At 43.1% G+C, this 23,244-nt stretch overlaps 2 gene segments (V, D, J or C); both read right to left on the bottom strand.

The window, feature by feature from the left end:
• Positions 1-9,652: 9,652 nt before the first annotated feature.
• LOC128544293 (immunoglobulin heavy variable 3-53-like) lies at positions 9,653-10,134 on the bottom strand. The segment is given in 2 exon segments: positions 9,653-9,987; positions 10,095-10,134. Coding segments are annotated over 2 exon segments (375 nt in total).
• A 7,963-nt stretch (positions 10,135-18,097) lies between these two features.
• LOC128544717 (Ig heavy chain V region 6.96-like) lies at positions 18,098-18,558 on the bottom strand. The segment is given in 2 exon segments: positions 18,098-18,408; positions 18,510-18,558. Coding segments are annotated over 2 exon segments (351 nt in total).
• Between the last annotated feature and the right edge of the window lie 4,686 nt (positions 18,559-23,244).

Raw genomic sequence — 23,244 nt, 5'->3', positions numbered from 1 at the left:
CTGTGAGACCGGCGAGACCGGCGGAGCGACTGCGGGTGACGCTCTAGGAGACGCAGTAAGACGGCTGCATGCTGGCTCGGACGGCTGATCACCACCGGAGGACCTGGAGGACTGCACGGGGGGAACGTCCTGCGTCGAGGGTTCTACGTCGCGACGGCGCTCCACTTGCTCGCAGTACCGGCCACATGCTTTGCTGCCGGGCCGGCGAGGTAAAGCGCCGGTGTTAGCGCGCAGATTTCCCGCTGGGTCTGCTACCGGAAGTTCCGCCCCCCGGGTGTGTGCTGCTAACCTGTCCGGCTGTGGTTTGGGTCCGAGCAACCTGGCTACCCCGAAGTTACCACGCAGAGTTCCGCTGGACAAATTTAGCAGCGCACCCCATCTCTCCAAAATATCCAACCCCAAAACTCAGTCCTCCTCGACGTCCCCCACAACGAACCCGTGGGAATAAGTTCGTCCACCCACCTGGACTCGCACTGTGCGACACGCCCTTACCTTCACGTAGCCCCCAGCAACGGTGCAGATGCTGAAGGCAGGATCAGGTCCGTCCGCAAACACGCTTGCTTTGCCCCAGTAATCCAGAGCGCAGCAGCGAAACAGTGGAGCCGGTGTCCACGAGCGCCCGCAGTAAGACGCCATCCAGCACACAGTCGATGTAGAGCCCAGCGCGGCTTACCACGCGTCCTCCCGGCGCTAGTCTAGCAGCTGCTGGTGTACGCTGTCCCGTGCCTCGGCCTCGCCGCGAAACGTCGGAGAGTTGCTCGTTGCCTAGCCGCGACGGGTAGCCCTGTCCCCGGCTAGGTTCACGAACCGAGCGCCACTGAGCTGCGGGCGGTCGCTCGGCTCTTCCGCCGCGATGTACCGCCGATATGGGCTCAGCGCGCTCGGCCTCGCGCAGCGGCAGGTCGCTTTGCCGGCTGACGGCGCACGGAGCTGTAGCTGGCGCAACGTCCGCCCCGAGATCCAGTGCCGGGATTTTCACCTGGCCGCTCCGTGCAGTGTTGCCAACTATTTTCAACGGAAAGTAGCTAAAGTCTCCCCGAAAAGTCGCCAAATGTCGTTAGATGACGTCATGCGTATATTTGCATATTGATGACGTAATTACGTCGTATTTGCATTTTGCTTCTTTTTCCTAATCCTTCCTCATGTGTCCAATATAATTATGAACTTAAGCTTTGTAACAGTGAGTAATATAAGTACATCGGAAGAAAAAATAAATAAATAAGAAAAAAAGAAGAAAATTGTCAAATTAAATAGTTTTATTTCAAGCAAAGGAGAAGCAGGTAAGTGATAGGTCCGTTGCAACACCGTTTGCACATGTGCAGCTCATTCACATCCATGTTAGCTGCTGTGCAGTCACGGGAATATGCTGCTCCTTTCAGCCGGAGCTAGCGCTCACTGATCAGAGCAGACACAGGGAGATGAGTAACTGTACCGGGAAAGCAAGACCTCGTGCTTACAGGACAGTATTGGCGACATTTGGAAACTTGCTAAGGTTTGTCCAAAAGTTGCTAGATTTGTCGCTAGGCGCTTTAAAAAAAAAAAAAGTCGTCAAGGGAATCTGACAAGTCGCTAAATCTAGCAACAAAGTTGCTAAGTTAGCAACACTGAATGCAGCGATTTATTCTTGTGCAGCAATTTATTTTAGACAAAGAACATTTTTTAATATGCATTGGAACAGGATATTTTTAATTTACATTCCGCTTACAAGCTAGGGCGGGATCACTTAACGGCGGATTCGCGCATGGGCAATTAATTTGCAGTCGAGACTCGTAGGAGTGAGCATCTCCTGCTGTAACTGCAGCTGGGGGCTCCTGCGAGAGGACAGGCCTGTCTGTGAGTGCTTTGGGACGGGGGAGGGGCCGGCGGCGACAGCTGCTGTGGCAAGTTGAGAAGAGTCAGTACAGACACATCAGAGTCTCCAAAAGTTTCCAGTAACACAAGAAAAAGTCGCCAGATTTGTCGCTAGTCGCTTTTTTAAAAAATTGTCGCTAAAGGGATTTGAAAAGTCGCTAAATATAGCGACAAAGTCGCTAGGTTGGCAACACTGGCTCCGTGTTGGTTGCCGTGGTGTGCTCGCTCTAGCGCCGTCGGGAAAGCGCTCCTTCTGCGCGAGTAGTCACTCCGCTACTCGGCGGCCCGCTTGGATTTTCAGAAGGTCCTCCTTTGTGCGCTCGAACCCGTTATTCTCCATCCCACTTCTGACACCAATGTAGCGTTTTTACGCCGGGAAGAATGCTGGAGAGACGAGTGAGCTTATTTGCTGCCCAATGCAATGGCTGGGAGTACTTTATTTAGCACACAGCATGAGCAGCACCTTCACTCAGGAGCCTACATCTAATTCAGCATTAGCCTGAACTGGAGCACATTTCACACACCCACACACACAAACAGGGCCGAAGTCACTAACCAAAACACCTTTCCCCATCATGGTGAACACACCGACATTCCCGCAAAGCATGCTGGTCGTCAGCCGCCGCCCCGCCCACGCCACAATATATATATATATATATATATATATATATATGTGTGTGTGTGTGTGTGTGTGTGTGTGTGTATTTTTTATATTGTAATACAATAATTAATGTTATTCTGTATATTGTGAATATATTTTAGATCAGAAGACTAAATCATTCAATATATTGACAATTTATATATAGAGAAATAAGTTTTCTTTGTGTAAGACTGGAAGTTCAGTGTTTAAGTTAAACTGTAGGAAACACCAATGAGAGTAATACTCTCATAAGATCAACTTCAATGTAATACTCTACACCCATGAGTCCCCCAGATCTGCTCCTTTACCCAAGGCAAATCTATTTACAAAAATGCTTGGCTAAATAAATAGGTTTTTAGCCTAGACTTAAAAACTGAGACTGTGTCTGAGTCCTGAACATTAATTGAAAGATGATTCCATAACTTTGGGGCTTTGTAAGAAAAAGCTTTGTCCCCAGCTGTAGTTTTCATAATACACGGTACTGATAAGCAGTCTGCATCCTTTGAACGAAGTAGGCGGATTGTAAGACACTAGCAGTTCACTCAGATACTGCGGCACGAGACCATTTAATGCTTTATACGTCAAGAGTAGTATTTCAAAATCAATACGGAATTTCACAGGGAGCCAATGAGGTGAAGATAAGATAGGGGTGATGTGCTCGTATCTTCTGGTTCTAGTGAGGACTCTCGCTGCTGCATTCAATAGTCCAACCTAGAGGTGATAAAAGCATAAGCTTTTCTGCAGTGTTTTGTGACAATATATTTTTTATCTTGGCAATATTTCTGAGGTGAAAGAATGCTATCCTAATAATATTATCTACATGTGCTTCAAATGAAATATTGCCAAGATAAGAAATATATTTTGACCGAGGTTTTTAAAAAAAGAAAGGTAAAAAGTAACGTAATATGTCAAACCACACTGGTTAACTTAAGGCATGCCTTATAATACTGTGACCAGCTGACTGATTTTTACTATTAAAAAACAAAACAACAACTTTAAACCTCACTATTGTTAGTTACTGGGACATGCTAATCCACCAACAGGTAGCATTTAAATTCCTTTTGCAATTTAAGAACAAACTGTGTAAGCTGTGTAATTTTCAGCTAAAGTAAACTACATTTTTTTGTCTGTTGTCTTCTTTTTGGTCTTTTTCTTCATTTGATTTGCAGCAGGCAAAGTAGGCAGTGCCCTACCGCCACCTAAATGTCTGGATGAATGGTGTTTTTTGCTGACTGGCGATGCCCTGCACATTTCTCTAACACATTGGCCACTTAAACATTTGCAGAAATACAGAAGGTGTAGGAGAAATTGTGAAAAATTATGTATTTATTAAAATGTACTGTAGGCTTAACTGGGTTGGCCATAGGAAAATGTTGAACGTTCAGTCATAAATGTGTAATTAACAATAAGTTTAGCATTAAATGATAATTGTAGACAGAAATCACTGAACACAAACATTATCTCATTGCTTCACTTCTTGATAAAAAAAAATATATTCTGTATATTGTATTTTAGTTCCTTATTGATAATGACATTTACGCAGAAAGCAAAGTAAGTTTGCCATTTGCCAGTTTCATTTCAATAAATTCATTAGGGTGTAATACACAATTGTAAAAGATTGCCCATGGTAATTAACAAGGGACACCTGGGTGTACTGTATGATAATATAACTGGTGTCTGGATTTATTTTTTTTTAAATAAAGCTATAACAAAGCATTTATCTATTACAAAAAAAATTGTACTACATATGTACATATCTTCAGTGAACACATGGTGTATTAAAAAAGAAAATTCCTTGGGTACTTCACTTTTGCAGTTCTAAAGCAGAAAGTTCGAATAATTTGCACATTGTGGTCTTACCCACAGGTGTAAAGTATACCTGCGGTGGTAGCCAGTGGAGCGGGCCGCATTACCTGCAGAACAAAAGTGGTCCACTCTACACAACTAACAACAAATATATATGACCTTTAACACAATATTTAGATTTATTTTATTTTCTATTAATTTAATATTTCATAGATCCAACCTACTAACCCTCCCCTCCATCTACCCGTATTTGAAGAGTAAGATGAAGTATATAAAAAATACTAAACAGTCTCTTTGTCAGAGACCCCTAGCCCTTAAACCCCAAAGCATTTTAGCCATTCTTTGAATTATTATGTTTAAATAAATATATAGGAGTCAGGATTGTGCAATATAGAGTGACATTTTTTTCAGCACAACCTAGACAATAAAATGAACTTAATTTCATTTCATTTTAACTAACTATACACACATGACTGAGCAAAATTTTTTAAAAGGATCAAATTGGCAAGAAATAGAACATTTATAAGATCACGTGTGACCATATAATAAGAAGAAGAAGAAAAAGAAGAAGAATGCATACATTAACTATGCAGTCTAAAATAAAGTGACATGTGATGAAAACCCTCTTTGTCAGCAAACATACATTTTATATCCATGACATAATATATACAGTAATAATATGCGCATTTTGTAAGTTCTACATTTTTGCATCATTATCATTCCGGTACTACATTTTTTTAAAGGAATAATGAGTTTAATTTTACATGATATATCTGTTTGTCAGACATATGCATATGCACTCATCCAGTATGCACCCAAATGCACAGTTTACAAACACTGTCTACTTTATATGTGTATCTCTGAGATTTAGAGGTAATGAGCCATATTTAAGGCACATTTGAGAGGTTTGAGAAAACAGCTGAAAAGTCATTCAAGTCTCAGAGACGGCTCATTTCTGTATATGTGAGTCGCACACATGACAAATATAAAGTAGCTTTAAGATTTAGAGGTCATGAGCCACATTTTATGACGTAGAAAACGCCTAAATCTTAAGTCTCAAAGATGGCTCATTTTTGTCTAGGTAAAAAAAAAGAGATTTACATGAGATCTCTTTTCCATAATCAAAGCACACCGACAAAGTAAAAGTGTGAGTATAATTCTTAAACATGCATAAAGTTTCAATAATGTTTCAATAAAACAATTATAAGTATGAATATAATAGTTTTTGTCTGCATTGCTATATATATATATATATATATATATATATATATATATATATGCTGTCGTTGGAGGACCCAAAGCGTGTTAAGAAGATGTTGAGATCATCTGGCAAGCTACAGTATCCATAGAGTATCTCTATGTAATGCCTTTCTGCTGCTGGTATGGCTTCCCTTAGTCCGTACTTTGCAGCTATGTACATAACATTTCCTGATTTAAACTGATTAAAAAAAAAAATTCGAAGTATTTTGTTGTTTTGATCTTAATACACAGCTTATGAAAATATGAGATGATCATAAAACTTTAGCGAATATATGTTTTTGTACTGGTGCTAAGCAGAAGTGTCACTGTTTTTCTCTATCACTGTAATATGCTGAACTGCAGTAAACACTACACTCATCTGCCCTCATGCTACTCATTAACTGAAATGGAGTAACTAGTAACTATAGCTACAACAAAATCCAACGCTTTTCTAGGTGCCTGTTTGATCCAAGCCATATCAGCTACTAAATCAAATAAAGATTCCGTGTGTGCGTGTCAGTGTGTAAGATGGATCAGGTTTCATGATCACTGAATCAGACTCAATCAATGTCTTTCTGCAGGAACCTGAAATAAATCTTAAACCTCCTTTTAAGTTTGTCACTCTACTGTAGTTAGTGTCACCACCACTACATACAGTATACATCTGAACCACTCCAGAGTTTTCCCTGCAGGTTGTCGTATCCAGTGTGTACAGTAGCTGCTTTTTGCAGATATTTTACAGGTCAGACTCAATGACTGGCCGGGGGTTAATACTGAGGAGCCAGTCTGAATCAGCTGAATACAGAACTGAACACCTATTAAAGAATCACTATTATTATGTTGTAAAAATAAAAATCTATATGTAAGACAGACAATTAGACAGTTTCTTTGTTTAACAGCTCTTTATTTGTTGCTTTGTTGATATCATCCATGTTAGGCAGCTTTAATTAAAAGTAACCACAAGAATATGTTCTTGTAGTGTGTTTCATGTTCTCATCTCAAGATTACATATAAACATTTAGGTCAATCTACATCCTTCAAAAAGACAAATATGTCCCTGGTATCTTAATTCAAAATATGACAAAAAGAGCAGTTTTATATTAAAGATTAAATTGTGTGCTTTTACACTATCAATGTTAAAGATGTGCTACTCCACCTGTTCCTCCAGTGCAACAAACATGTCATGTATTCTGGATAAATGAAGAAATAAAACTCAGCAATGGTGCAATAAAAGTATCAGCAGTTCAGATTTCTGCTAAGGGAATATTTACAGCTCATTAGGAAGTGCTTGTGTAATTTCTGTACAGCTCAGGAGTCTGTTGTATCAGTGTGATTCTCTTATACAGTAATGAACAACCATGTCATCAGCTTTCAGATTTCACTTAGTACAGCATTTTATTGGAGTCTTCATTGGCCCTGCCAGACTGAGCGAATATAGTGCGAGTGCCATAATCAATGTGTCTGATCCAGTCCAGTGCTTGTCCCAATTTCTGATGAAACCAGTGTTTCCAGTGACCTCTCACTGAGAATCTTTAGACAGTAAAATATAGAATGACTGACTCAGGATGTATTAAATCCACACAACACAGGTTTCTGTTTTCTGTAATTGTGTTTAATCCACGGGTTGTGTTGCTGGATACGGTCATAACAGACTATGAAAAGGTAGAATACAAATAGCAACCAGGTAAGTTATTTTCCTGTTTTTATTTATTTATTTGTTTTTAATCCAGAACGAGTAAATAAGTAAAAAAAACATGATTTCCTGTTGTGAGTAAAAACCCTCTTTTAGCAGAATATAAATCAAGAAACTATGAATGCCTAATTAAAACATTTTTATCACCACCATTTAAAAAATCTATTTTAATAGGAAGCACTGAGAGTATCAAATGTAAGTCTTTTATAGGTTTGTCATTTTATGTGTTTGGTCTTCACTCTCTGTGAAGTGTGTCTTACTAATGTTGTTTAAAGAACAAAATACAGAAATTACGTAAAAAATTTTTATAGGTGATAAACTTGAATTCATGAAGTTTGACAGAAGATGTTAATTGATTTTCTATTATTGCACCTCGTCCAATGAGTTCAATATAATATTTCATTCTATACAGTAGTTAGAACTTACTGTAGGCAGCATGGTGGCATAGTGGTTAGCACTATCACCTTGAACCTCTAGAGACCAGGTTTGATTCCTCCCTTGTCATCTGTGTGCATGGAGTTTGAATGTTCTCCCCATGCTTGGTGGGTTTCCTCTGGTTACCTTCCTCAGTCCTAAAACATGCAGATTAAGCTAACTGGTTTTCCTAATTAGCCCATTAGGGTGACTGAATGTTTCCTCTGTATTGTGTTTTTTTTATTTTTCTGAGGTTAGGTTTCACTAAATGTTGCTCAATTCAGACATTTTTCTATCCATAGAGAAAATTTTTAGGGTTCAGTAATAGTCTCAGTGTTAAATCAAATACACTGATAATGAAAATGTAAGCTCATATGTTCATATGCTCATATGTTCGAATGCTGTACATAGATTTCAGCTCAGCATTCAACACTGTCATCCCCCAACAACTGATTGGGAAGCTGAACCTGTTGGGCCTGAACACCTCCCTCTGCAACTGGATCCTGGACTTTCTGACCGGTAGGCCTCAGTCAGTACGGATCGGAAATTGCACATCCAGCACCACCACACTGAGTACTAGGGCCCCACAATGCTGTGTGCTCAGTCCCCTGCTGTTCACACTGCTGACTCACGACTTTGTAATGTTACTAAGTTTGAATCACACCATCAAGTTTGCTGATGACACGACCGTGGTGGGTCTCTTTAGCAGGAACTGCGAGTCAGCGTAAAGACAGAACGTGCAGAGGCTAACAGACTGGTGTAAAGACAACAACCTGTCTCTAAACGTTGACAAGACAAAGGAGATGGTTGTTGACTTTAGGAGGAGACGAGGCGACCATTCTCCGCTGAGCATCAACGGCTCCTCTGTGGGTATCGTCGAAAGCACCAAATTCCTGGGTGTCCACCTAGAGAAGGACCTCAGCTGGTCCCTCAACACCAGCTCCCTACACAAGAAAGACCAACAGCGTCTCTTCTTTCTGAGAAGACTGAGAAAGGCCCAGCTTCCACCACCGATCCTGACCACCTTCTATAGAGGAACTATCGAGAGCATTCTGAGCGGCTGCATCACTGTCTGGTTTGGGAATTGTGCCATATCGGACCGCAAAACCCTACAGCGGATAGTGAGGACAGCGGAGAAGATCATCGGGGTCTCTCTCCCCTCTATTGAAGACATCTACACCACACGCTGTATCCGCAAAGCCACCAGCATTGTGGCTGATCGGACACACCCCCTCTCACACACACTTCACACTCCTGCCATCTGGAAAAAGGTACCGAAGCATTCGGGCACACACATCCAGACTGTGCAACAGCTTTCTTCCACAAGCCATCCGTCTCCTCAACAAAAAGGGAATGGACTGATAAACACAAACACACACACACACACACACACACTCACAAACACAGACATTATCACACAGCTTAACTCAACTACCTCAAAATATTGGGACTGGACTGACTAATCAACACAAGTGCGGACACACTGACCTACACCACCAAATTATCGTACACACCAACCTGTAAATGCTTCACTGTTTATCTTTTGCACAATGATCATTACTGGACTAATTCTTGCACTAATTCCTCAATTCTAGCTGCTGTTTTTAAATAATGTTTATGTTTACCCACTACCTCAACACCATATTTTATGTTCTGTTATGTCGTGGTTGCGCACTGTCACTTTGTTGTTGCTCTTGTTTGCACATTTGCACGTGCACTTTATGTTGTCTGTAAAAATAGTTATACTTAGCTAGTTAGTTTTTGTTAATTTATGTTGTAATTTATGTTACGTCTCTCTGTCCTGTCTCTAACTAGGCCTCTTGGTTAGCTAGTTTAGTGTCTACAGTATGTTAATTTATGTTGTAAATTTATGTTGCATGTAGCACCTTGGTCCTGGAGGAATGTTGTTTCGTTTCACTGTGTACTAACTGTATATGGTTGTAATGACAATAAAGCCTACTTGAACTTGAATACATGACTGCAGCACACATGTGTTTTTGTATTGACACCTAAGTAGAAGTATCACTGTGTGGGCAGCGTGTGCAGTAATACACAGCTGTGTCTTCTGTCTGTAGATTCTGTCCTCTCAGAGTCACTGTGTTGCTGGAGCCGTCTTTAGAAATACTGAACTTGCTTTTTAGAGACTCTTTATGATGAGTATTCCCACCACCCCAAATGTGGTTTATCCATTCCAGAGTTTTCCCTGCAGGTTGTCGAATCCAAGCTGTGGCGTAGCTGTTATCAGTAACAGAGTATCCGGATACTTCACAGTTAAGAGTTAAAGATTCTCCTGGCTTTAACATCACTGAGGAGACCTGAGTGAGTTCTGCTGTGCATTCCACATCTGAAAACAAAGACACAATTTTAGTTAAACGTACAGTATGTACAATTGGTTATAGCTACTATAGTTTACTAGCATCTCTCTGAGTTCATTACTGAAGTGAAACTCACAGGATGAAGCTGCCAGCAGGAGCAAAAATGACAAGGACATTGTTTAACTAAAAGTAGTGATGAATTCTCTTGAGCCCACATAGACCAAGGCTTATATTTCTCTATATGTTGTTTTACACAAGGGGGGTGAGTGGGATTTTGCATATGCATTTGTATATTGTTATACTGGTCCATTCAAAACAGCTGGCTGTTTTTTTGTTTGTTTGTTCACATCTTAATAACCACCATTGATTTACAGAAATTAACTTTTTACAGAAATTTAGTTCTGTGTTGATCCTCACTTACTTCCATTTCCATTCACTTTTATATTTCTTTTTCTATCTTAGTAAAGTGTGTTTTGTGGGTATAAATGTTTATTAATATTAGATTTTGTCAGAATAACCAAATTAGAAGCAGTGCTGATTCCAAACCTGGATTAAATGGGAGGTTTGCGTCAGGAAGTGCAAATCGGATGGTCTACTTCGGCGAGACTGCAGTCATGGGTTCTCAGAGAACAGCTGTCAGCATCAGCTGATCTTTGACCGTCTTCGTGAAAAAGTGGAACCGTCCCCATTCACCAGGCACACGGGGCATCCATGCAACAAGATCTCCAGCCAGAAGCGGAGCACCATAATAAGTCAAACAGGTTCAGAGGGCAAAGGGGTTCTGGATCACTGGCAGCACAAAAGCGAAATATATAGCTCGACAGAGAAAAAGACAGAGAGGGAGAGAGAGAGGAGAAGAGAGAGAAGAGGAAAGAGCAGAAGAAAAGGAGAAAGGCAGTTAGGCATGGTCAGAGTTACACAACGTATTAAGTAAATGTATATTTAGTGTAGAGTGCAAGCAGGGACTCTGGCAGGACTAACTATGACAGCATACTGTAACTAAAAGGGAGAGCCAGAAGGAAACAGACATGGGGGGTTCCTGAGATGTAACCGACCAATCACTTCATCGCCAACAAACCTGAGTGATCATTGAGAGTGGGGAAGTTTTTTTCCCCTATTTTTATTTTGTTTTACTTTATTTTGTTGTTTCTTAATTTTTAACTTTGTACTGTCAACTTGCTGTCGTGGCAAAACAAATTTCCCACTTGTGGGACTAATAAGGGTTTATCTTATCTTATCTTATCTTATCTTATCTTATCTTAAGACAGCATCTAAACATACAGGTTCACCCAATACTCGATGTCCATGAGTCCCCCAGATCTGCTTCTTTACCTAAGGCAAATCTATTTACAAAAATATTCAAACAAGGTATTTATTCCCATATTTTTTACCAACACTTCAATTAAATTTAATTTAGGGCTAGACTATACACTCACCTAAAGGATTATTAGGAACACCATACTAATACGGTGTTTGACCCCCTTTCGCCTTCAGAACTGCCTTAATTCTACGTGGCATTGATTCAACAAGGTGCTGAAAGCATTCTTTAGAAATGTTGGCCCATACTGATAGGATAGCATCTAGCAGTTGTTGGAGATTTGTGGGATGCACATTCAGGGCACAAAGCTCCCGTTCCACCACATCCCAAAGATGCTTTATTGGGTTGAGATCTGGTGACTGTGGGGGCCATTTTAGTACAATGAACTCATTGTCATGTTCAAGAAACCAATTTGAAATGATTCAAGCTCTGTGACATGGTGCATTATCCTGCTGGAAGTAGCCATCAGAGGATGGGTGGTCATAAAGGGATAGACATGGTCAGGCATTTAAACGATGCCCAATTGGCACTAAAGGGCCTAAAGTGTGCCAAGAAAACATCCCCCAGACAATTACACCACCACCAGCCAGCACAGTGGTAACAAGGCATGATGGATCTATGTTCTCATTCTGTTTACGCCAAATTCTGACTCTATCATTTGAATGTCCCAACAGAAATCAAGACTCATCAGACCAGGCAACATTTTTTCAGTCTTCAACTGTCCAATTTTGGTGAGCTCGTGCAAATTGTAGCTTCTTTTTCCTATTTGTAGTGGAGATGAGTAGTATCCGGTGGGGACTTCTGCTGTTGTAGGCCATCCGCCTCAAGGTTGTGCATGTTGTGACTTCACAAATGCTTTGCTGCATACCTCGGTTGTAACGAGTGGTTATTTCAGTCAAAGTTGCTCTTCTATCAGCTTGAATCAGTCGGCCCATTCTCCTCTGACCTCTAGCATTAACAAGGCATTTTCGCCCACAGGACTGCCGCATACTGGATGTTTTTCCTTTTTCACACTATTCTTTGTAAACCCTAGAAATGGTTGTGCGTGAAAATCCCAGTAACTGAGCAGATTGTGAAATACTCAGCCTGGCCCGTCTGGCACCAACAACCATGCCACGCTCAAAATTGCTTAAATCACCTTTCTTTCCCATTCTGACATTCAGTTTAGAGTTCAGGAGATTGTCTTGACCAGGACCACACCCCTAAATGCATTAAAGCAATTGCCATGTGATTGGTTGATTAGATAACTGCATTAATGAGAAATTGAACAGGTGTTCCTAATAATCCTTTAGGTGAGTGTAGTTACATATAGTTAATATAGAGTGTAGTTAATATAGAAAGACCACCCCTCCTCCGAACGACCAGGTGCTGTGTCTCACTACAGCTAATGTGAGGAAAACTCTATGCAGAGTCAACCCATGTAAAGCTGCTGGACCAGACAACATCCCATGCAGAGTGCTCAGAAAATGTGCAGAACAGCTGGCAAATTTTGGTGAGCTGGCAGATGTTCTCACCAACATCTTCAACATCTCTCTGAGCAGCGCCATTGTTCCAAGGCTATCACCATCATCCCCGTGCAGAAGAAGTCTTTTGTGTTCTGTCTCAATGACTACCGTCCCATTGCACTTACACCCACCATCATGAAGTGCTTTGAGCGGCTCGTCATGAGACACATCAAGACACTGCTGCCCCCCTTACTGGACCCACTGCAATTTGCATACCGTCCTAACCGATCAACGGACAATGCCATCTCCACTACACTCCATCTTGCCCTCACACACTTGGACAATAAGAACACATACGTTCGAATGCTGTACATAGATTTCAGCTCAGCATTCAACACTATCATCCCCCAACAACTGATCGGGAAGCTGAGCCTGTTGGGCCTAAACACCTCCCTCTGTAACTGGATTCTGGACTTTCTGACCAGAAGGCCTCAGTCAGTACGGATTAAAAACTACACCTCCAGTACCACCACACTGAGTACTAGGGCCCCACAATGCTGTGTGCTCAGTCCCCTGCTGTTCACACTGCTGACTCACGACTTTGTAATGTTACTAAGTTTGAATCACACCATCAAGTTTGCTGATGACACGACCTGTGGTGGGTCTCTTTAGCAGGAACTGCGAGTCAGCGCAAAGACAGAAAGTGCAGAGGCTAACAGATTGGTGTAAAGACAACAACCTGTCTTTGAATGTTGACAAGACCAAGGACCATCAACGCTGAGCATTAATGGCTCCTCTTTGGAGATCGTCGAAAGCACCAAATGCCTTCTCCAGGAGTGTTCACCTGGAGAAGGACCTCACCTGGTCCCTCAACATCAGCTCCTGCACAAGAAAGCCCATCAGCGTTTCTTCTTCCCGAGAGGACTGAGGTAGGCCAAGCTTCCACGACCGATCCTCACCACCTTTCCTAGAGGAACTATCGAGGGCATCCTGAGCGGCTGCATCACTGTCATGATAGTGAGGACAGCTGAGAAGATCATCGGGGTCTCTCTTCCCTCTATTGAAGACATCTACACCATGCGCTGCATTCACAAAGCCACCAGCATTGTGGCTGATCGGACACACCCCTCTCACACACACTTCACACTCCTGCCATCTGGAAACGCATCAATATCACAGATAAGACTTTCAGGTTCATTCTATCAGTCACTATCACCATTTCAGCTGTTTATCATTATTAATAAAAGTGCCCGGTCTGGTTTATCCCTTTCATTCTGTTTGTTGTGTGGGTCCTTCCGCAACACATATATTTACCTCACACCAACACATAATTTAATCTTGAGGTCAAAGATGTAACATTATGTTGATGTCCTTTAATATTTGAAATATAAAGTGGTCTTAGCCCTGCTAGATTATTTATACCAGGCATCCCTGGGGACAAGTGTACTGCAGAGAGATGTGAATGATCATAAATGTTTCTGTACAGGGCTTCAGTGAGTTTGTATTGCTGTGTCTCTGGCGCAGTAATACACAGACGTGTCCTCAGTCTAAAAGTTTTGCCCTCTTAAATAAACTGTGCTGCTGGTTGTGTCTTGGGTGAAACTGATCTTGCTTCTTATTGTGTTTTTAAAATAAGTACTACCACTGTTACACAGATATCCGAGCCATTCCAGTGCTTTCCCAGCAGGTTGCCGTATCCAGTAAACACAATAGCTCGACTTTGAGGTTTTACAAGAGATGGAGAACGATTCTCCAGGTTTCACAACCACAGAGGCTGACTGACTAAGGAAATTTTCTGTGTCACTTTATATATTTTGCACAGTAATACACAGCTGTGCTTTCAGTTTGCAGATTCTGTCCTTGTACTGTTATTGTGTTAGTAGAAGTGTTTCTGGAGATGCTGAACCTTTAGTTTGTCATTGTAATATAAACTCCCACCACCGTTGATATACAATCCACTTCAGAACTTTTCTTGCAAGTTGTATTCTCGCTTGTAACTGAATATGAAACCTTGCAGGGGATCAAGAGACTCTGGCCTGGCTGGACGATCATGGCAGTAGGCTGAGTCAGTTCATCACTGTGCACATCTGTGGAGGAAAACACACTGCAATATCTCTCATATTATATTGTGTGCAAATTTATAATCATTGTAATAAATAAAGAAATTTGATAAAGCACTTTTTGATAATGCAGATGCCAACAGCAGAAGTAGAGATATAGAGAACATGGTGTGTGTTGTCTGTACTGGTCTCTTGTCTGGTTTATGTTTATCTGTCTTACTGTGGATAGTGAGTGCAGTAATACACAGTACTGTAATAGCAATATAAATTTAAATACAATTCAATAATTTTTGTTCATATGGTGCTTTTAACAATAATCATTGTTAAAAAGCAGTGTTACAGCATCAAAAGAAAATTAGAAAAATTAGTTTGAAATGTGTGAGGAAATATGTATGAATCAAAATTATCTCATTGTCTCCTATGAGCGAGTCAAGGAAAATACCTTGAGAGGTACCAGACTCAATCATCCTAATTTGGAAGATTATTTAAAATGACAGTTTTAATACAGTGGAACCTTGGATAACGAGTAACTCGGTTTACGAGTGTTCCGCAAGAGGAGCAACAAATTTTAATAATTTTTTTCTTGAAAAACGAGCATTGTCTTAGTTAACGAGCACCGAGTATCATGTTTCACGCATGCGCTTCTTGTTTTAACACTGAGTGTTACATCATCATAAGTGAGCCAACGGTTTTTCTCTCTCTTGCAGCGAAATTGTAGGTAATCGCGCGCTGTGTGTGTGTGTGTGTGTAATGTGCGTGCGCACACACACACACACATTACCGAAGAGACCGTTTTTAAAACCGTTTAAAAATTAGCAAGGAACATCGCTAGTCACACTCGCGTGAGCGCATACTAACGGGATCACTACTGTAAAGTAAAACAACAACAACAACAACAACAACAAAAAAAACAAATTAAACAGCTCCTCACCCTTGAAAACAGTCGCGACAGAGAAGAGTTTGTGTGTTTGTTTGGCAACCTGAGAGGAGGGGAGCTGTAAAGCCGAGACCTATCGTCTCCCCTGCTGGGTCTTAGTGCTTGCAGTGTTTTTGAGTGTGTGTGTTTGTGTCTGTGTAAGGCAGAGAGTTTGTGTGTTTGTTTGGCAACCTGAGAGAAGGGGGCCGTAAACGCCAGCGAGCCCCCCTTCAGACCCCCTCCTCTCAGGTTGCCAAACAAACACAAACTCTTCTCTGTCGCGATTGTTTTCAAAGGTAAGGAGCTGTTTAATTTGTTTTTTGTTGTTGTTGTTTTAATTACAGCAGTGATCCTGTTAGTATGCGCTCACGTGAGTGTGACTAGGAATGGTCCTTGCTAATTTTTTAAACGGTTTTAAAAACGGTCTATTTATTAATGTGTGTGTGTGTTTGTGTGTGTGTGTGCACGCACATTTCACACACACACACACACCCTGCGTGCAAAAACGAAAACACTTATCTGTCAGGATTTATTTTTTTATTTTTTTTTAATTACAGGTTAATTTGTTTTATTATTACTTTATATTTTGTATTAATTATATATATATATTTTTTTTTTTGGGCTGTAGAATGAATAATTTAAAGGTCCTACACATCATATTTTTCATTAAATGTTAATATGATCTTCAGGGTCCTAATGAAAAGTTTGTATTATACGTTAATTAAAAATTTAAAAGGATTGTGTAAAAAAAAACACTACTTTTACCTGGTAAAAACTAGCTCTGTTCTCAGCTCTGTGGGGCGTGACACGTGGGGTATAGCCACGGAAGTGTAGTCCAGTGCGGGCAATGCTTTGTGGGTAATGCAGTCCAAACTGGAAAACGCTGTAATATAGAGCCTGAGCCTGTTTTCTTCAGTCGTTTTTGGTTTGATTTAAGTACGGAACCTACGCGGAAGTTTGTAATATCGCCTGACAACGCAGAAATTAAAAGAATGGACATGCATCGACTCGATTTGTCTCTCATCACTGCATGGGCATGAATTAACGGGCTGTTGCGCTGCCGCGAGCAACAACAACATACAGCGGAGAAGCTTACCGAGAGAGATACGGACGCGATGTGTTTACTGATGTCTTTACATGACTTCTTAATCTTCGACAGACATCGTTATAAACCATGTAACGTTACAAAGGTAAGCATAATATAGTTTTCCGACTACGTACACAGTTTGCAACTAGACAGTCACCTTAATGCATTGTTTATTATAAACGGGCGATTAGGAATTATATAGAGACGGATATACACAGAGAAGAAGCCATAACCATGTTCTATTAGAGTATAAGTTAACTTACACTCCGCATTCATCGTGATTATTAGAAAAGGCGATCTGCAAAGAGTCATAGTAAAATAAATTACACTCACCGAGCCTGGTGAAGATGAAGCAGGAACATGAAGCGTTAGTACAGATCCATTTTTTAGGAGCAGCTTCCTAGTAAAACCTGCTTTATATTGACCCGCGTTTATAAAGCAGTCTGGTGAAAAATGATTATCGCAAACATGAACGCATTTAGGTAAATCAGCGGGGACGTTAGCTTTAAAAACTAAATTCAGCCACTGCCTCCTCAGTGGCTCAGATACCTAACCCTAGGTAGGTACCCTAGGTCACTAACCCTAGGTAGTGAATGACGACTGCTGTGTTCGCTATTACACCCAACAACTGTACACAACACTCTCTTAGGCAACATTTTGCTCCAGCGGCGAAAAACAATGGCCGACAGCTTCTTCTCACTCGGGGCGGGTCTTTGCTAAAACACCAGTGTCAATCAACTTGTGTAGGAGCGGCCTCTGTCGGTTTGGCGTCACATCGACAGGCATTTGTGATTGGCCTGATTTCAGAAGGAGGATGTTACTGTAATAAACGAAAAGAAAACCACTGGGCGGCTCTTTATCATCGTAGAGTGGTTGTGTACGCACTCTCCTAACACACAGTTCAGTCCAAACAGCTTAAAATAGTGCATGTAGTGCTGTATGACCCCTTTAAGTTTCCATTATTTCCTATGGGAAAATGTAATTTGGTTTACGAGTGTTTTGGAATACGAACCCACTTCCGGAACGAATTAAGCTCATAATCCGAGGTTCCACTGTACATTTTTGTTGGACATGCAAGACAACAATATAAAACTATTAGACAGACACATACAAGTCCCTGTTTTGAAACAATAATCTGGTTTAGGCAAAAAATGTTTAGAATAAAATGTTTGAAAATTCGAGCATTGAGTGTAAATAAATAATGTTTATAATGCTGCAAATGTCTCCAGGGTTCTATTTTCTGCACAGGGAATATTCACAGCTTATAAGTAGATGTTTGTATAAGTTTTTGTACAGCTCTGAAGTCTGTTGTGTCAGTGTGTGTATCGTGCGCAGTAATAAACAGCCGTGTCTTCAGCTTTCAGACTTTTCACTTCTAGGTACAGCATGTTTTTATTGGTGTCTTTAGTGATGGAGAACTGGCCCTTTTGAGACTGAGCAAATCCAGTGTCAGTGCCACCATCAATGTATCCAATCCAGTCCAGTCCTTGCCCTGGTTTTTGATGGATCCAGTACATGTAGTAGCTGCTCATTGAGAATCCAGAGACAGTACAGGACAGAGTGACTGACTCTCCAGGTTTCTTCACCACAGCAGGGGAGGAGGTCAGGGACTGTCCATAAGAATCTGTAAAAAACGAGTAGACCTAGTTAATGTAATGTTTCTCATGCCATAATAGATGGTTTTTCTGTAAATTATCTTAGGAAAAAGAACAGAAAAGAACTTACATGAAATTAGTACAAATAAAATACAATATCCTAAAACCATCCTTCTCCAAGTTCTGCCTTAACCAGATTTAAAGTGTATGTGTTAACTATCACAGAGCTTACTGTAAACTATAACAGCCAACAACATACAGTTTATATCCGAGTCTATTTGAATAGGGAGTGGCTATCTGCACTATGGATGTATTAAATCCACAACCACAGATTGCTAAGTATATAGATGAATGGGTGATTGAGGCACTGGTGGCTTAGTGGTAGGTGTTTCGCCTGCCATGGGGAGGGCTTGGGTTCGATTACAAGCCTGTGCCCAAACCCCAGCCACTGCAGGCAGTGCCGGTCCCAAGCCCGGATAAAATGAGAGGGTTGCGTCAGAAAGGGCATCCGGCGTAAAAACCTGTGCCAAGTTGTAGTCCGGACTGGGTATTACGCTGTGGCGACCCCATGTCTGGAGCAGCCGAAAGACCAACAACGACATAGATAAATGGGTGATTATGAGGTTCTATGTTAAACTTTATGACAGCATGCTTCAGTATCAGAAAGGGTTCCTGGTAGAAGCAATTAAGACTTTCAGGACCATTCAATAAACCCTAAACTTTAATATATTTTTTAACGCAAATGTAGATAGGTGGCAATTTACAAAAATGTATACACTATACACTCCTAAATTATATTTAAACAAAAACTAAATCGGTAAACTTTTACAAGTGTATTGTATAAAATAAAAAGTGGATCATGGCACCAATACGTTAATATATATATATATATATATATATATATATATATATATATATATATACTGAACAAAAATATAAACACAACACTTTTGTTTTTGCTCCCATTTTTTATGAGATGAAATCAAAGATCTGAAACATTTTCTACATACACAAAATAACCATATCTTTCAAATATTGTTCACAAATCTGTCAAAATCTGTGATAGTGAGCACTTCTCCTTTGCCGAGATAATCCATCCCACCTCACAGGTGTGCCATATCAAGATGCTGATTAGACAGCATGATTATTGCACAGGTTTGCCTTAGACTGGCCACCTGTAAAAGGCCACTTTGAAAGGTTCAGTTGAATCACACAGCACAATGCCACAGATGTCGCAAGTTTTGAGGGAGCGTGCAATTGGCATGCTAACAGCAGGAATGTCCACCAGAGCTGTTGCTCGTGAATTGAATGTTAATTTCTCTACCATAAGCCGTCTCCAAAGGTGTTTCAGAGGATTTGACAGTACATCCAACCAGCCTCACAACCGCAAACGACGTGTAACCACACCAGCCCAGGACCTCCACATTTATCATGTTCACCTGCATGATCGTCTGAGACCAGCCACTCGGACAGCTGCTGAAACAATCGGAGTGCATAACCAAAGAATTTCTGCACAAACTGTCAGAAACAGTCTCAGGGAAGCTCATCTGCATGCTCGTCGTCCTCATTGGGGTCTCGACTTGACTCCAGTTCTTCATCGTGAAGGATTTTGACAGATTTGTGAACAATATTTGAGAGATATGGTTATTTTGTTTATGTAGAAAATGTTTCAGATCTTTGAGTTCATCTCATTAAAAATGGGAGCAAAATCAAAAGTGTTGCGTTTATATTTTTGTTCAGTATATATATATATATATATTTCAAAAGCTACACTCGATGCTGCGTAAAAACACTATGGGAACATCTTTCTGTGTTGCCGGTTGTGAAGCATGTGTGTATCAAACAAGCCAAATTTTGGCATATATAACCTCAGTCAGGTGACGTCATCTGATGAGGTGCACCTGCAGTTTATAAATAGGAGAGAACTGAAAACATTCCTCAGATCTTTTTCTCGTCATGACAGCCTAGTTGTGTTTGTGTGTGTGTGCAAACCAGCAAAAATAAGAAAGTGTTTAACTCACCGATATGGCAGAGTTTAAACGAGATGTCTTTCTGAGTGTGAGAAATTCTTCTCAGGGGGGGAGGGATTCTTGTAATATTCCTTTTTGTAAATGGGCACGGTGTCACGTTTCTTCCGTGAGTGTCTGTGTTTGGGTGGCATAATCGCAGGAGGCGAGCTGGCGTTTCAAGAATGGTTTTTATTCTTTTAAATAAACACATAAAACAACACCAACATAACTCATATAAATTGCAACAAAAGCTAGACGCCTGACTGAACTTCAGTCAGGCTCTTTATAATCAACTTAATTAGCTTACCTCGGTTCAGGTGAATCCTTAGGTCACCTGACCGAGGTGCAGTCTGGGACATGAAGTCCAACTAAAACAAAACTATAACATAAAACAAACCCAGGCGCTTTGGCGCCCTCTAGGGGTTAACCGTTACAGTACCCCCCCCTAAAAAACGCTCCTCCGGAGCGTTACCGGAGGACCCGGACTCCCCCCCCCAGCGGTCCCAGTCCGGACCCCCAACACCGAGGCGGTCGATCCCCTCTTGCGAGCAGGGCTGGCAAACCTGCGTCATCCACGCCCGCATGCAAGGCTTAAGACCTGGAGCGACGCTCGGCGGCGGCTGAGGAGCTGGAGCGACGCTCGGTGGCGGCTGAGGAGCTGGAGCGACGCTCGGCGGCGGCTGAGGAGCTGGAGCGACGCTCGGCGGCGGCTGAGGAGCTGGAGCGACGCTTGCTGAGCTGGGCGGCGGTGGCGGTGAAGCGTCGTGCGCTGAGCTGGGCGGCGGCTGACGAGCCTGAGCGACACTCGCTGAGCTGGGCGGCGGCGGCGGAGCTGGAGCGACGCGCGTTGAGCTGGGCGGCGGCGGCGGAGCTGGCGCGACGCGCGTTGAGCTGGGCGGCGGCGGCGGAGCTGGCATGATGTCCTCGAAGCCGGGAGGTGGGGGAAGAAGCGTGACGTCCCCGAGGCCAGGCTGAGGAGCTGGCATGATGTCCTCGAAGCTGGGAGGCGGAGGAAGAAGAAGCGCGAAGTCCTCGCTGTCCAGCGGAGGATGCGCGACGTCCTCACTGTCGAGGAGAGGCGGCGGAGGAGGAAGAAGCGCGAAGTCCTCGCTGTCCAGCGGAGGATGCGCGACGTCCTCACTGTCGAGGAGAGGCGGCGGAGGAGGAAGAAGCGCGAAGTCCTCGCTGTCCAGCGGAGGATGCGCGACGTCCTCACTGTCGAGGAGAGGCGGCGGAGGAGGAAGAAGCGCGAAATCCTCGCTGTCCAGCGGAGGATGCGCGACGTCCTCACTGTCGAGGAGAGGCGGCGGAGGAGGAAGAAGCGCAAAGTCCTCGCTGTCCAGCGGAGGATGCGCGACGTCCTCACTGTCGAGGAGAGGCGGCGGAGGAGGAAGAAGCGCGAAGTCCTCGCTGTCCAGCGGAGGATGCGCGACGTCCTCACTGTCGAGGAGAGGCGGCGGAGGAGGAAGAAGCGCGAAATCCTCGCTGTCCAGCGGAGGATGCGCGACGTCCTCACTGTCGAGGAGAGGCGGCGGAGGAGGAAGAAGCGCGAAGTCCTCGCTGTCCAGCGGAGGATGCGCGACGTCCTCACTGTCGAGGAGAGGCGGCGGAGGAGGAAGAAGCGCGAAGTCCTCGCTGTCCAGCGGAGGATGCGCGACGTCCTCACTGACGAGGAGAGGCGGCGGAGGAGGAAGAAGCGCGAAGTCCTCGCTGTCCAGCGGAGGATGCGCGACGTCCTCACTGTCGAGGAGAGGCGGCGGAGGAGGAAGAAGCGCGAAATCCTCGCTGTCCAGCGGAGGATGCGCGACGTCCTCACTGTCGAGGAGAGGCGGCGGAGGAGGAAGAAGCGCGAAGTCCTCGCTGTCCAGCGGAGGCTGCGCGACGTCCTGAGACTGAGAAAGCTCAGAGCCTGTTGCTTGGCTCTCGTGGAGTCGGATGAGCAGGTGCTGGAGCTGTTCCACCTGCTCTTGCAGGCCCCGAATGCGCTCCCCATTCACCTCTGCCCAGAACTTGAGCAGTTCCCGGGTCCCATCCTCCTTTTTACCTCGCTTCTCCTCGGGCTCTTGTTCCCGTTCGCCTCCGATGTACCCGACCTCCCTGGCCCGTACTTCCTCGTCGGAGCGTGGGAACCTGCTTCCCTCAGCTGCCTCACCTCTAAACGGCGTCCGCCGGATGGCGCCTCTGTCTCTCGCTGCTCCTCGCTGTTTCCCAGCCAGTCCGCCGGTTCGGCGAGCTTGCAGCCCTCCCAGCTCTGCAACAGCTCTCTCTCTCCTTGCTCCTCGCTGTCCTGTATCCATTCGGCCAGCTCGGGCGAGATGGTGATTGCTCCCCCCCAAAAACAATCTAGGGGAGAGACCTCCGCTATGCCACTGGTAAGGTCTAGCTTTCTGTCACGTTTCTTCCGTGAGTGTCTGTGTTTGGGTGGCATAATCGCAGGAGGCGAGCTGGCGTTTCAAGAATGGTTTTTATTCTTTTAAATAAACACATAAAACAACACCAACATAACTCATATAAATTGCAACAAAAGCTAGACGCCTGACTGAACTTCAGTCAGGCTCTTTATAATCAACTTAATTAGCTTACCTCGGTTCAGGTGAATCCTTATGTCACCTGACCGAGGTGCAGTCTGGGACATGAAGTCCAACTAAAACAAAACTATAACATAAAACAAACCCAGGCGCTTTGGCGCCCTCTAGGGGTTAACCGTTACACACGGATAGACATCCTCTCTCGCTTCCACGGAGATAAAAATAGCCTCTAAGCACTCGACATTAGACGACAGGTTCTGTCGGGTGGCCGGGGGGTGGAGCCTCAACGACGCTCTCTCCCTTTTCTTAGCAATCTCCATGATAAGTT

The sequence above is a fragment of the Clarias gariepinus genome, chromosome 16 (genome assembly GCF_024256425.1).
Source record: "Clarias gariepinus isolate MV-2021 ecotype Netherlands chromosome 16, CGAR_prim_01v2, whole genome shotgun sequence".
Lineage (NCBI taxonomy): Eukaryota > Metazoa > Chordata > Actinopteri > Siluriformes > Clariidae > Clarias > Clarias gariepinus.
Note: the sequence above shows the minus strand (reverse complement) of the source record. Positions and strands in the feature narration are given on the sequence as shown.